Source organism: Eurosta solidaginis, chromosome 3 (genome assembly GCF_040869045.1).
Source record: "Eurosta solidaginis isolate ZX-2024a chromosome 3, ASM4086904v1, whole genome shotgun sequence".
Taxonomy (NCBI): Eukaryota; Metazoa; Arthropoda; class Insecta; order Diptera; family Tephritidae; genus Eurosta; species Eurosta solidaginis.
The window spans coordinates 241411604-241427408 of NC_090321.1; the positions used below are offsets into that span (position 1 = coordinate 241411604).

Here is a 15805-nt window from a genome sequence, read left to right on the forward strand (position 1 = left end):
TGTTAATACATCCCAGAGCACGGGGAAAAAAGTGTCAATAAAATATGACACTATGGCAGCATTGCCAACAAACAAGTTCAATTTTCACAGCTATTCTGCAACAGATGTCGCAGTGTTGTGAATATCAATTGGCACGAACCAGAATAGAAGTAGGATTAATGAAGACAAACAAAAAACCGCTGTGGTGGCTGAATGGTTATAGCAGCGGCGCCTAAACGTTGCTGATGAAGGAATTTAGCAGTTCCCGAAATGGATCTATACAACGAGCTTTGGCAGTTGTCTTAAATTTTTTCTTTCTTCTATTCTAATTTAAAAATTTTTTCAATTAAGAAAAAATTTATCATAACAATAATAATGATAAAAAATTATTGTTAGGCCTTGAGCTCGATTCGAACCCGCGATCTTAAAATCAGTAGGCCGATATAACAACAAAAATTGTTAATACATCCCAGAGCACGGGGAAAAAAGTGTCAATAAAATATGACACTATGGCAGCATTGCCAACAAACAAGTCCAATTTTCACAGCTATTCTGCAACAGATGTCGCAGTGTTGTGAATATCAATTGGCACGAACCAGAATAGAAGTAGGATTAATGAAGACAAACAAAAAACCGCTGTGGTGGCTGAATGGTTATAGCAGCGGCGCCTAAACGTTGCCGATGAAGGAATTTAGCAGTTCCCGAAATGGATCTATACAACGAGCTTTGGCAGTTGTCTTAAATTTTTTCTTTCTTCTATTCTAATTTAAAAATTTTTTCAATTAAGAAAAAATTTATCATAACAATAATAATGATAAAAAATTATTGTTAGGCCTTGAGCTCGATTCGAACCCGCGATCTTAAAATCAGTAGGCCGATATAACAACAAAAAAAATAATTTATTTAATTTATATATTTGAACTTCGCTTTGCAAATAGAAATAAAAATAGTAGTCACACAACTGATTCTCAATTCTTTCGGTTGCAGCTCAGCTCATTCTCAATTTCTTCTCTCGCACGTAATTGCCACACTTGATTGTTTCGAACAAAACTTGTAGTATAAATGTTTGACATAACATTTTAAATAGAGAACTTGTAAGTTATAGAAAAGTAAAGAATCAAATCGCAGGAAGGTAATTCACCAGTGGAGCAACTTAACATGTAATTCGGGAAGTTTAATTTTCGTAACACTTCAAGTTGAAACGATTCCAAAACAACTGAAACCTTTATGTTGTCGGAAACATCAAAATTCGTAAAACCTTGAACAAAATGTTACTAACTTTGGAAAAATCCTCTTCGTTCAAACAAAACTTTTGCAACAAGTGGGCGCAAATTTGCATTTCGCTTGGAGAAGTTGCAAAATTTTACCCGATAAATAGGTGTCCCGGTATATCATATTTTTTGCACAGTAAATTCAAAAAAGGGTTTTCTTTTTGTATTGATAACTGAAAAACTAGTTTTTTGTTGTTTTCCCATTTTGTGTGTTTTTCGATTTGGTCGTTTTCTTATTTTGGTATTTTTTTTAAACAAGTGGCACCATCGTCATAAGTTCAAAGTAGAGAGCGCAGTGAGCGTAAAATTCTCTTTGAAATTTGCTCATGTATTGACTGTTTATCGCTGTTGAAATGATCAGTGAGATCAGTTGTGTTAACTGAAGAATCAGTTAGATTGATTCGGAATCTGTAAATTTTACAAAATTTTGTTAACTTAAGAGCGGCAATTTCTCTTCTGTTGAAATGACTAAACTAATTTGTTCGCTTGACAAATAACTCGGTCGAATTACCCATACTTCGATCAATTTCACCGAATCTCCGTTAAGTCAAGAACAATAGAAACGATTTGTCGATTTTACTAGCACCATTTCTTTCAGTGTATTTTTTATAAAAATCATTTTTAAATTTTAATGCTTTTTTATTAGTTTATCCAATTTTTACGTATCTGCATTGATTTATAAACTCTGCTTCTTAGACGCAATTTTCCCTTAAACATACTTTTAAGCGCTACATACCAATGAAATTTAAAACGTATTTTTTTTTAAATTACAACTAATTACTTTTTACTTAATATAATTTTATATGTAATTAATATAATTTATGCATATACATACATACAGTTCATTAATGTTTATATGAGGAGTGAAAGTGCATGTGTCATATGCTTTAATGTTGCTACGTGTTCAATCGTGTCGTACAAAAACAAATTCGTTGCATGCGTTAAAACAATTTCATATATATAACAATATACATATATAGGACTTTACATATTTATGTAATATAAATGTTTATGAGAAAAGCTAAGCACTAATGATAGAATTTGTAGCAAAATAGAGATATAAAAATATAAATGATGAAAATCCAAAACTAAGTGCTGTGAAAAAAAAACAATATAAAACACTTGCTGAAATGAAAAAATAAAAGAAACTAAAAAAACGAGTGGAAAAGTAATCAGCTTTTGTAAGAGATGAACCCGAGTCCGAGGTAAATTTATGTAGCTCGAAGACCCCTAAAATTTCGAGAGAAGCCGATGGTTGTTCTGTATTTAATATTTTTTCACATTTAACTCCAAAAGTTGAAAACAGCAGTTTTTTATATGTATGTGTTCAACATCTGCAATTCCGACCAAAAAAAAACGCTTATCGGCAATTACACATTATAGTAGTAGTGTGTGGAGAAATAGTGGAGAAACAAACCTTTTTTGTCATAGTGTGTATTGCATACCAATATTGAAAGTGGAGAATAGTGTGGACACATACTTTATTGTGTAAATTTTATGCGCACCAACTTCACAAGTGTAGATAAAGTTGTGCACTTAGCAGTCTATATAAAGTTGAAGTGCATATGTATATACATGTAAAAAAGCACGATAGGCAGACGTGGTGGCGTATACAAATAAGTTTTTTTTGTGTGTATGGGCATCCTTAGATTTTCACATTAAAAAAGAATTGGTCCGTAAACTTGACTTATCCAAACCCGAAGTTCTTTTACCTCCAACGTCCAAATTTTTTATCATTACAAATTTGAAAAGTTTCTCACAATTTTGCTCGAAATTTGGGGTAAAAAACTCTTCCACTGAACGAAGGAGTACATCAAAATAAGAAGGCTTCGAATAAGATGGGATTAAACTACGAAACCTTAGTAAAAAAAAAAATTCATTAGTGTGATAAATCCATAAATATTTGAAAAATTTTTTTAATGAAAAGTTTGTCCATATGTATGTATTTAAATGGAGATTTCTCAGTTCCACGGTACCTCAAAGTAAAGCAGGACATTTTTAGGAAGACTGTATCATTTTGGTACAACCGAATGAGATGGAATCTTTCCTTAAGATACGCACGATTTTGAGCTTCTTAATCCATGCATAGGATTTCCTACAATATTACTCGTATGCATTGATGACCTTTGCGCTTGACTTCAGTGAGTGCCTGGTAGGATCTCATTCATTCCGCTTCAAAAACAATTCGTGAGTTTGGAAGACGATAAGACTGCAATACATGCAGATAGTCGGAGTATCAGCGGCTAAGTCAGGGGTCTGCATTTCAAAGTACAATTTTGATATTCTTGCGCATACGAAAGGGTAATCGCTTTCAAATTTGGAGACCTATGGTTTAATTGAGGGCACCCATTACCTCCTCGAGTTCCCCTTGAAGCCAACAAAGTCCGTGCCAGATGTTGGGTTAGGCTTGAAAGTTCATAGTATTCCAAGTAACATATCATTGTAGTATGTCCTTAGTTGTCTAAATTCTAAATGTTGGATTCCCTTTGCCTTAATGCTCCCTTTGCAGTCAAAGAATGAAGAAACATGTGTGGCCCTTTCTGAGTTCAGGAGTGGATTCAGGTAAAGCTTCTTCCCAAAATTGGCGGTATGCTGCCTTAAATTTGTCCCTCCTATAAATTGGAGAGGTCTATGTATTTCTTTACTTGCGCCTAGTCTTTAGATTATACCGCAATAGTCCACAAATGGTCTCGTAATAATTCCGAAGTGGTATAGAAAACAGTTCCGAGATGTTCCTGAAATCATCACAAAATTAAATAATGTCGGCTAATTTCGAATTTTCTCACATCTTACCAATCCAGAACCAATATTAACGTAATTAAGAGGGGATAGATCTTACAGTATTCTTACCTGGGTAATTGGGTTCAACCATCACATGGCAGTCGGCATATCTCTTTTAAAATATAATATCGTAATAAAGAGGTCATGTCTAACTTACGTAAATACATTTATAGTTTCAAACTCGAACCAAATGAACTTTCTAGTACATACAGTTGCAGAACTTTTTCCGAGCAGCTTTTTAGCTTTATTTTCTTGAGACTTAACAAAACTAAATATAGTCCAAGTAAAAGAGAAACCAGTTTTTGGCAGAAGATGGGCGAAAGGGTTTTGTTCTGCATATCGATTCGAAAACGAGTCTTTTCGAATACAAAATTTCCTGTTTAATACGTACCTCTCTTAAACATCTAAAAGTTTCAGAATTTATGTTGCTGCAAGGGATGGTTAGAAATATTTCGATGACTGATCTATGTGTATAAAGATTCTCAGATGTTACTATCACTGATCTGCTTTTTCCTTCACGTTTGGTAGCACTGTTGATTCGAGGCATCTCTTGGAGAAAAGATAAGCAAGAAGAGTCGATCGAAGGATGGATGGGTAAAACAAATCGTCCCCGTAGTAGACCGGCAAGTACCAGAGCGTATCAGATTCATAGAGTCGACAAATGACTGCCCTTATTTTTAGCACTTTCATAAGCTTTCGCGGATCAACCTTGCACCTCACCAGCGTCAGTCTGATATTTATTTTCCATGTACAGTTTTTAGGTATACTAAATATGAGGTTAAATACTTCTTCACCTGCCTCTTTAAGTAATCCAGTATCATTTATCCCTCACTGAGAAGATATACGATTTCGGATACTAATTTTGTTTTAATAAATATTTAAACAATCTTCGAAAACTAATTTTGTGCGCGGTTTTTTTTATAGAAATTATAGATACACAAAGAAAAAAGTGCACACAACACAAAGCAAAAACAACAAAACAAAAGTTGACGAAAATAATTTTGTACAAATGTGAGAAAAAAGAAACAAAAATTAATTTAGTGCAATTTATATTAAATATTTACAAAGTCGTTTCAAACTCATATCATATTCTTCTACGAAATGCAAATTAGTTCGAATGAATTACATACTTAGACGGTAAATATATATTATAAACTTAGTACATACTATTTATTAACCTCACATGCACTTACAATTTTTTTTTATTAATCAATTGAATAAAAAATCAATTGGTAATACATAATTTGCGTACAAATACTTTTATGTTTGCTTTTTCAATTAAAATATTTCTCATGATTTCTAATACATTTATTGTTTTGTTGTTTCTGACTTTGCGGTCACTTTATACCTAACGCCAGCTTCTTTTTCACTTACTAAATAAATTAATATAAGTACATAAACTTACACTTCGCAACAACACATACACACACGTATAAGTGTGTGTATGTTTGTCTCACAAGCTGCATACAGTTTTGCCACACAACCGCTGCACTTTTTTTATATTAGCCAACCATTATAGTTTTTTGTTAATTTTTTTTGCCATTTTTTGTTTGTTTGTAGCCAATCCACAATAATAATCCACGTACGTATACTAAATGCGCCAACATTTTAAAAATTGGGAGGGTATGGTAGGTAAGGTGGTGGTGAGAATAATAAATACAATTTCATACATTCGTTACAACACAACACAAACATCAAATGGACGAATTTTATTTGTTGTTGTAATAATAAATTTGTATAGTTTTATTTTTAATCGGTCAATTTGCATTCACTTTTATAATAATAATAATAAAAAGTAGCAATAATAATAATAATAGACGTAATAATAAGTATATATTATACTAACATTAACTTAAAAGTATATTAAATTAATGTGTATAAAATATGGATATTATGTTTATATATATATAGCATGTTTTTATGTCGTAATTACAAAACATTTATGCGACAAGTATAAAAGAAGCATAAATTGTGGTTAGAACAAAAAAGCAGATTGGTAAATAAAAATGTATGTATGAGATTTGATTGTGATACGTTTTGTTTTTGCAAAACAATGCTTTTGATTGATTGTTGTGTTTTGTTTTTTGCTGATTTTTTTTTTCTAGTTTAGTGTTTGGATAATTGGAAGTAAATATAAAAAAAAATTATATGGGGCATTTCATGTCAAATCGCTCAATGTTCAAAATCGGTTGCATGTGTTTTAGTTGATTTTAAAGCAAAACATTTACATATGTTTACCTGCAAGCAAAAACGTAACAGCTAAACTATGTTAACGAATTTCGAAACCGTTTTCGATAAGGTTCGAAAAGCTTTTAAAAATTAAAATTTGAATTTATTTTGAAATAAAAAATTTAAACCATCTATGTAGAGTTTTCGACTTTTTCAATAAAATGGAAATCAGTATATTCCAACCATTACTCAATTTGACATGAAATAAGCAATACAATTTCTTTGCTGTTTCAAATCTACAATTCAGTTTGTGCAAAGAAAATATATGAATAAAAAAAAATAAAATAAAAGGCACGACTATTTAATATTAAGCTCATGCATTCGTGTACCTTAGCATATAAAAAGTCCTTATGTATACATGTGTATGCATGTATGTATATTTATATGAGTTGAATAGCATAACATGTGCAATTTATTTCGGTATTGATAATAAGCAATACAAAAATATTTTTGTAAATAAATTTAACTAAATTTAAAAATATTATTTATTTGTTTAATATATAACTTATGTATGTATATACGTATAAATATGTATGTATGTATGTAATTTAATGATGCATGGTTTTCATATACATAAACTGTTAACATACAATTTTTTTATGAGTCGTTTCATGTCAATTCGATCAATTACCAGAATGGGTCTCTTTAACTTTTAAAGAATTGTGTTCAAAACTTTTATTCCTTCATGTAAATGGATTTTAGAAAGGAGAATCAAATAAAAAAGATTTCTGAAGCTATAACAAACTCAAAACTTAAATTTTTTAAAACATTTTTGAATATCTTGCAGAAATAAATGTGGCAAAAACGTGCAGTGCTGAAGATAATACGTTTCGAATCAAATATTTTGCAAATACAGTGTACATTTAATCAATCTAATATAATATCACATTGCGCCATAAGCTTGAGTTAATGGGCCATTTAAGAGTTTACCTATAATGTTAAACTCCAAAATGGGGCATAAACTCGAGTAATAAGATCTGACTGATTTGTTTGGAGTAGTATTTTTCCAAAAATAATAGTTTTTGAATTTTCTAAATCAATTAGTGTTGAGCTTTAAAACAATGATTCTAACGAAAATTGTTCGTAATTGGAACGCAAAGATTTCGAAATTATTATTATTTTTTTACTTAAAAAACTACGACAAATATTTCCATGTGAATACAAATAATTCAACAATAAACAATTTTATTCGTAAACTATTCGAAAAAAATTTCGAACAATACTTTTCGGATTAATATTGCATTACAGAACGACTGGAAAAATTTGTTTTTCTATTAGTTTATTATTAGAATTGTTAACTGTTCATAAAGTTAATTGTTAGAATAGCTTCATATTCGAATAAAAATGTCCGCGTCATAGTGGTCGAATGGCTTTGAAGCGAAAATTGTCATTCCTTTTAGTTCGAATATTTGTTTTCGAATATTTGAAAATTATCTCACTTCTACAATTTTTACAGTTAAAATAGTTTTTAGGTTGTTCAAACTTTTTTTAACGAGTCGTTCTGAAATTTTTAAATTTTTTCATACGTTTTGAAATTTATTTTTTAGGTGGCTCTTCGTTTAGCTGAACTGTGTTATATGAAGACAAAAGTGTTTACTGCAATTCATACAATGCGAAAAGGCTCGTTTCAAAACGTTGGTGGATTTGACATGACCTGGCCCTTTTATGAAATAAATTTACTTATAATATTAATGCAGTTTTATGCATAATAAAAAAATGTGACTTTTCACCATTATGTTTATATATATCTGTACCTACGCTGGCTGGTATGTATGTATTGTGTATGTATGTTTTTTTTTTTGCATTCCACTAACTGCTCCTAAATATATGCAAACTTTTTGCTTAATTGTTCTATTTCAAAAGATGTATATAAATAAAAAAAAATTTCAATATATATACCTATATTACTTTTTGTTGTTTTATAATACAATACAAATTATGAAATTTTTTTTTATACGCTCTAGTAATCGAAAAAGTCACTGAAAAGCAACAAAATGTGCTGTGCTAAATGCAAAATGAAAAAAAATATTATTTTCTTTAAATTTCGTATACAACATAAAATTTGTTAATATTCGCCCAATTTTTGTTATATGCAATTTTACATTCTTCACAAAACACAATTTCATGTACAAATAATTTTCACGCATATGATTTCATAAATTCCCCTACAGCACAATCAATATGCTTTTTTTTAATTAGTCAATTATTTCATTAATTAATAAGTCATCATTATTTTTAATTTTTTTCAATTTGAAATCATTTCCTAAATGAATGTCATGAATAAATTGTTTATAGTCTTCAATTGTCCAATTTGGGAAGATGCTTTAAATTGCTTTGCTTCATTGTTGTTTTGCTGCTGCTGCTGCCATGCCGATTGTTGCTTTTGTTGCTAGACACATGGTGACGCAACTTTGGTATTGGCTTTATTGTTTTCACTTTTGTGGTTGTTGTTTGTGCTGTTGTCGTTGTTGTTGTTGTAGTTGCATTTGTTGTATTTGCTATTACTTGCAATGCCTTAGCACCACCATCGCCGCCCTCAGCTATGTTGGCCATCGCTGTTGCTGCCGCCGCCGCTGCCGCTTTTTTCGCTTTCGAAGCTTTTACTGTCAACTTTGCTGCAGTTGCGGCTGCTTTGCTTGCTGCTGCTGCTGCTTCTAAAGTTGTTGTAGCACCACCAATTGGCAACATACTAATATTACTACGACTCATCTTAATCATATTCACATTATTATGTATTATTATATTATTGTGGATGTTGTTGTTCCTGTGGCGTTGTTGTTGTTGTTGGCAATTATTATGTGGTTGTTGTTGTAGCAGATGTTGTTTCTTCATGTTATCGCTAATGTGAGACGTGCTGTTGGAAGTGTAAAGCATTTATCAGTAAGCCTGCGCCTCCTTATAATCACTCTGATCTGATGTGTAGAAATCTTCCAATTTCCATTGCAATGTTTCGAATGTGGGTCGCCGCATTGGATCTTTGTGCCAGCACTCAAGCATTATTTCGTATAGGCGTGGTTCGCAATTGGGTGGTGCGGGCATACGATAGCCATGTTCGACTTGTGTCAATACTTCAGCATTTGTCATACCTGAGAAAATTCCAGAGAAAATGGCGTGTGAGCGTGCTATAAAACAAACAATTTTTTTTTAATTTACCTGGATATGGTATACGTCCATATGTCACTAACTCTGTGAGTAAAATGCCGAAACTCCATACATCAGACTTAATCGAGAATTTGCTATAATTGGCCGCTTCGGGTGCTGTCCATTTTATTGGGAAACGTGCGCCGACTCGTGCTTCATACTCATCCTCTTTGATAAGTCTGAAATTAGTAGATAGAAAATGAATGAATAAAATTTAACTTAATACAAGTTTTCGAAATATAAGTCTAAATTCCAACATTATATTTAATTCAGAGTTCTAAAATTCGATTTCACAATTTAAAATACATTTTTTGGAAAAGATGGAGCGCTAAGCAAAAAATTTAATTTTCCGTTGCGTTTTTTGACGCTATACTTATTGGTTTCGAAGATCGAAATTGCTTTCTTTTTGCAGATTTTTCTCAGTTCACGAAGACCGGAACTTATTTCATACAACTTTTTTTGAATTTGAAGATTTTTCGAAAATGAAAAATGCTTATCACTATTCGTCCGAAAATTGTTGTACAAATTTTCGAATTTTGTTCTTTATTCCTTTATTTGAAATTTTGCGGCATTTTTCACTACTGACGAACAACAATTTCAGAACAAATAATCGTTTAAATAAAAAAAAAAATGATTTTGATACGCTCTGTCAATGGTCTTGAATTTGCAAATTTGAAAAAATTTAAAACACAATATAAAACCAAAAGGGCTAAAAACTTTAGTATGACTCTTTATCCCTGTGAGGAATCGAAAAAACCTTTTTTTGGAATGGTTGATAGTAATTTATGAAAAACTCAGGCCAATGATTTTTTTAGCATAAAAAATGTTATCAAATTCAAATTTCGAATATTTTTCGAAAATTCGAAATCAAATATCTTGTAGGTTAAAAAGAGAAACTAAAAAACAGTTTTAGTCTTTTTGATTCCCATCAAAAGCCTAATAGCCTTGCTGCAGCTTTTTTAATAGATTTCTTTCGAAAAAATAGGATTTTCGAAAAACACATAAACCAAAAAACGTTTAGCATTAAAAAAAAAGTATATTCATCTCTTATTAAATACAATAATCAAATTCAATTCTATTTCAATAACCGAATTCAAATGTGAAAAGTTTTTCGAATAAACATATTTCGTTTTGTTGACCGTTTTTTGAATTTAATAAATCAAAAAAATAAATTAATTAAAAATTTAATTTAATCCGTAACAGCTTTACTCTAGATTTCAATTTCGAAACATTTTTTCGAATTTAATTTATAGGGTTGTTATCCCAAAACCTTACAGCATTACTCCAGTTTTCGATTTCGATAAATTTTCGATCCGATTTCTAAAGTTATTAAAGCTTTCTATTAACCAGCGAATTTTCAGATTTCAATTCCTACGAAAACTCCAGTTTTCGATTTCGAAATTTTTTCTCGAATTTGATATCTGGACTTTTAAAATTTTCTATTATCGATCAAATCTTTTCATTTCAATTCGAGTAGCCTTGAACAAAAGAGAGTATTGAAAATGTTCAATACTGTTGCTATAACAATGAGAACAATACGAATTTGAAATAGTGTAGTTTTTTTTTTTTGTGAAAGCTGTACCAGATTTCAAAGATATTAAGAGCTTTTGAGAATTGAGTGTGTTTTTGAAACCTTATTTATTTATACCAGCCGGACCGGTGCGCATCTTGCGCAACCAATATAAAAGTCTCTTATCATTTTGTTTGTTTGTTTGTTTGTTTGTAGTTTTAAGTTGCTTCCATTCATTTATTTGAATGAAAGACTACCTTGGCCCGGCTTACTTACAAGCTATAACGCCAAAACTAATCCTTATTTTGTGAAATCTTTCAGAAGTTTGATGTCTTTAGATTGCTGTACAGTTGCTCCACCAACACACAGGTAATACACTAAGGCCAGAACCATGTGCGTAGGTTTCAGCGTAATTGAGACTACTATATATTTAGATGCATTCCGATTTAATGGTTTACTCCAAGTACGATACATTTTTCAGTTTTTCAAATGTTACTTTCATGGTTTTGAATACTTATGCGTAATTTAATTTTTTTGTCATTTCGATTCCCGTACTATTCGCCATTTTATTCTCAACCACATGAATAGCGTCCTTTTATAGCACGCGGTTGAGTTGTGGGGAAAAACGAACTTGACGCGACGACGTTACAAAACGAAGTGAAGTCTCTTATCAAATATCAACAGAAATCAGCTGTTCTATAAATCAATTAAAACTTAAGTTGCGTTGGCGTACGGTAAGAACCGCCGGTAATGCAGTACAATTAATCACAATAGTGCCATAGTACAAATAGATTTCTTTGTGTGCTCACAATTGTTTATTTTTGTTTATGGAGCATTACGTCCAAAATTGCCCACAGCTCGCTAATAGCCCGAATCTCCATCTTTACAACCAAAACGTTATATATAGATTTGGATTCCAAATAAGGGCGAAAAAGGGACCCGTACATAAAAACAGCAATTACAAATAATATATGTGACCCGGTCTATGAAAAGGTGGCTTATAACTCAAAAAAGAAATTGCGAGAAACAGCTGTTAAAGATAAGCAATGCATTTCTTCAGTTTCTTAGTAGTTCTTCTTTTGCATTATGAACAGTCATGCCCAAAAGATTTATTTCTGTTAATCCCAATATTGCATAATTTGATCTCAGAATTGCAATTTCAAATTGTCCAACTCAATGTCATCCACCTCCGTAGGTAGCCTAAAAGTTCGACGTGGTAATATGAAATCCTCATCAACACGCTTTGGTTGATACCATAGACGCTGGTACCAGAGCGCACCGTTTCTATATCTGGACCAGGCCTTCAACATTCACTGCATATTTGTCATCTCAACAAATTTTTATCTCAACAAAAATAAAACAAGTATAACCATCAAAAGTGCTTAAATGCATTAATCCAGAGCTGTAGCTAATGTGATCAAGCATAAAATATATTTGCTATCGGCACACAAAAAATAAACAAAATGTAAAAACGTTAACAAATCTAACTGTTTAACAATAACTCAATAACACACTCAATTACATTTTGCTACGCTTGTTGATTTTCATTTTGCATATTAAACGATTAGCTTAATAACAATAATTGTCAAAGCTATTAGACAAACAGCACCGTTTTACACTCACCTCGCCAAACCGAAATCGGCAATTTTAACTACATTATTATCGCCCACCAACACATTACGCGCTGCCAAGTCTCTATGTATATAATTTTGTTGCTCTAAATAAGCCATACCAGCGGCAATTTGTGCGGCCATATCGATGAGTATTGCCATTTTAAGACTGCGTCCCTTGCCTGCAAGTACTATAAATTATTTTTCAACTGCACATTACAATAACTCGCAAATGTAACGCAATGACAAAGCTACAAGCTAATGTACATATGTATATGTATGTATGTAAGGTATTTACAAAAAGTTTAAACAAATAAGGAAGGCTAATTTCGGGTCTAACCGAACATTACATACTCAGCTGAGAGCTTTGGAGACAAATAAGGGAAAATCACCATGTAGGAAAATAAACCTAGGGTAACCCTGGAATGTGTTTGTATGACATGGGTATCAAATGGAAGGTATTAAAGAGTATTTTAGAAGGGAGTGGGCCATAGTTCTATAGGTGGACGCCTTTTCGAGATATCGCCATGAAGGTGGACCAGGGATGACTTTATAATGTGTTTGTACGATATGGGTATCAAATTAAAGGTATGAATGAGGGTTTTAAAAGGGAGTGGCCCTTAGTTGTATATGTGAAGGCGTTTTCGAGATATGGACCAAAATGTGGAACAGGGTGACCCAGAACATCATTTGTCGGGTACCGCTAATTTATTTATATACATATGTAATACCACGAACAGTATTCCTGCCATGATTCCAAGGGCTTTTTATTTCGCCCTGCAGAACTTTTTCATTTCCTTCTACTTAATATAGTAGGTGTCACACCAATTTTGCAAAGTTTTTTCCAAAGTTATATTTTGAATCAAAACACCTATTCAATCACCATGTTTCATCCCTTTTTTGTATTTGGTATAGAATTATGGCATTTTTTTCATTTTTCGAAATTTTCGATATCGAAAAAGTGGGCGTGGTCATAGTCGGATTTCGCCCATTTTTAATACCAAGATAAAGTGAGTTCAGAGAAGTACGTGAACTAAGTTTAGTACAGATATATCGATTTTTGCTTAAGTTATCGTGTTAACGGCCAAGAGGAAGGGCAGACGGTCGACCGTGTATAAAAACTGGTCGTGGCTTCAACCGATTTCGTCCATTTTCACAAAAAACAGCTACCGACATAGAAGCTATGCCCTTACCAAATTTCACAAGGATTGGTAAATTTTTGTTCGACTTATGGCATTAAAAGTATTCTAGACAGAATAAATGAAAAAGGGCGGAGCCACGCCCTCTTTGAAATTTTCTTTTATTTTTGTATTTTGTTGCACCATATCATTACTGGAGTTGAATGTTGACATACTTTACATATATACGGTAAAGATATTAAATTTTTTGATAAAATTTTTTTTTTTTTAAAGTGGGCGGGTTCATCATCCGATTTTACAAATTTTTATTTAGCACACATATAGTATTAGGAGTAACGTTCCTGCCGAATTTCATCATGATATCTTCAACGACTGCCAAATTACAGCTTGCAAAACTTTTAAATTACCTTCTTTTAAAAGTGGGCGGTGCCACGCTCATTGTCCAAAATTTTACTAATTTTCTATTCTGCGTCATAAGGTCAACCCACGTACTAAAAACTTCATCCGTCTTTGGTAATGAATTATCGCATTTTTTCTGTTTTTCGAAATTTTCGATATCGAAAAAGTGGGCGTGGTATCGTCCGATTTCGTTCATTTTAAAAATCGATCTGAGATGAGTGCCCAGGAACTTACATACCAAATTTCATAAAGATACCTCAAAATTTACTCAAGTTATCGTGTTTACGGACGGACAGACGGGCATAGCTAAATGAATTTCTTTTTTCGCCCAGATCATTTTGATATATAGAAGTTTATATCTATCTCGATTAGTTTATGCCGTTGCGGATTACCGTTATGCGAACAATATTAATATACTCTGTGGGGTCTGCTCAGCTGAGTATGAAAATGAATATGTGAATAAATGCATATGCATAAACGTGAATTGTGAAAGCAATGAGTCTATAGCGGTAAAATACAATAGAAAATACTTGAATAGGTATAGGTATGAATCAACAAAATAATAGCGCACCTTGCAGGTACTCCAACAATGAGCCATGTTTCATTAACTCAGTAATAATATAAATTGGCTCTTCAACTGTGCAAACAGCATAAAGTTGTATGAGTTTAGTGTGACGCAGCTTTTTCATTATTTGAGCTTCAGCTAAAAAGTCTTTTGGATCCATTGTGCCTAGGTAGAAAAATTAATTGATTATTAGTTAGTTTCAAGATATGCAAAAAAAAAAATTTATAAAATACCTGATTTTAGCGTTTTAATCGCCACCGGTGTGGTGTTATTCCACAAACCTTCCCATACTTCGCCAAATTGACCGGAACCCAATTTACGTACAAATTTGAGTGAAGTTCTGTCAATCTCCCATTGATCGCGTGTTCGATGCGATAGACCTTCGGTGACGGGTTTTTCGATCTGTATGTAGAAATAAAAGTAAATTCAATTTCATTGCTTTTGTAAATAATTATGTGACGGAAAATAAGTTAAATATTGGACTTCTGGTTTTACACATTGTTTATGTTAGTTTAGTAAGAAAGTGGGGTGTTTTGTATTTGTTTTTTTCTTGTATACTAATACTAGGTGCCGTTGGACACATTAAGTTGTATGTATGTATGTACAAGTACAATTTTATGTTAATTTTGTGCTGAATATGGGAAGGATCAAGCAGACCATTCAGATTATAGCAAATAGTCTTTCCATAATAATGATATATAATAGATAATAAGCATTAAAAATACACATATTTATGGGCTTTTATCGTAGACATTTTGTATAACTCCCTGTTGATCTCTTAAACTATTTTACTCATTTTTTAATTTCAAAAGGAGCAACGCTTAGGCAAAGATCGAAAGAAACCCAACTAAAACGGTGCATAGATATCGACTAAACGAATATTACATAGCTAGCGTTATTCTCTCATATCTAAAATCAAAAGCCGCGGTGCTGTGGAGGTTGCGTGCTCGCTTACGGCACGGAAGATCCTGATTTGAAACCTCAGCGGGTTAGGGGGCGTAGAATATACCCACGGCATGTATGCTTGTCGTAAGAGGCGGCTAATATACCAAATTGATTCATGGAGTTGTGTAGCGTAACCCTTTCAAGGGGTTACCAGCGCAATTTATAGCTTCTCCAACACAATCGTCAACTTCACTTACCCGTGGCCAATCCTGTTTTTTTAACAGCCGAGGCTCTGG

The 15805-nt window shown here is 32.3% G+C and overlaps 1 protein-coding gene across 12 annotated transcripts in view; it reads right to left on the bottom strand.

Annotated features, from left to right (window-relative positions):
* Positions 1-9122: 9122 nt before the first annotated feature.
* Src42A (Tyrosine-protein kinase Src42A) overlaps positions 9123-15805 on the bottom strand; it is a 261953-nt gene continuing 255270 nt past the window's right edge. For 10 of the 12 annotated variants that reach the window (XM_067775732.1, XM_067775733.1, XM_067775736.1 and 7 more), the window contains exons 7-11: positions 14858-15026; positions 14631-14789; positions 12535-12712; positions 9414-9580; positions 9123-9346 (exon numbers count right to left, since the gene is read on the bottom strand). In XM_067775732.1, the coding sequence (XP_067631833.1) occupies positions 9138-9346; positions 9414-9580; positions 12535-12712; positions 14631-14789; positions 14858-15026 (882 nt within the window). In that variant the 3' untranslated portion in view covers positions 9123-9137. The remainder of the gene's footprint in view (positions 9347-9413; positions 9581-12534; positions 12713-14630; positions 14790-14857; positions 15027-15805) is intronic. The other 2 variants (XM_067775737.1, XM_067775730.1) reach the window with 1 other exon arrangement.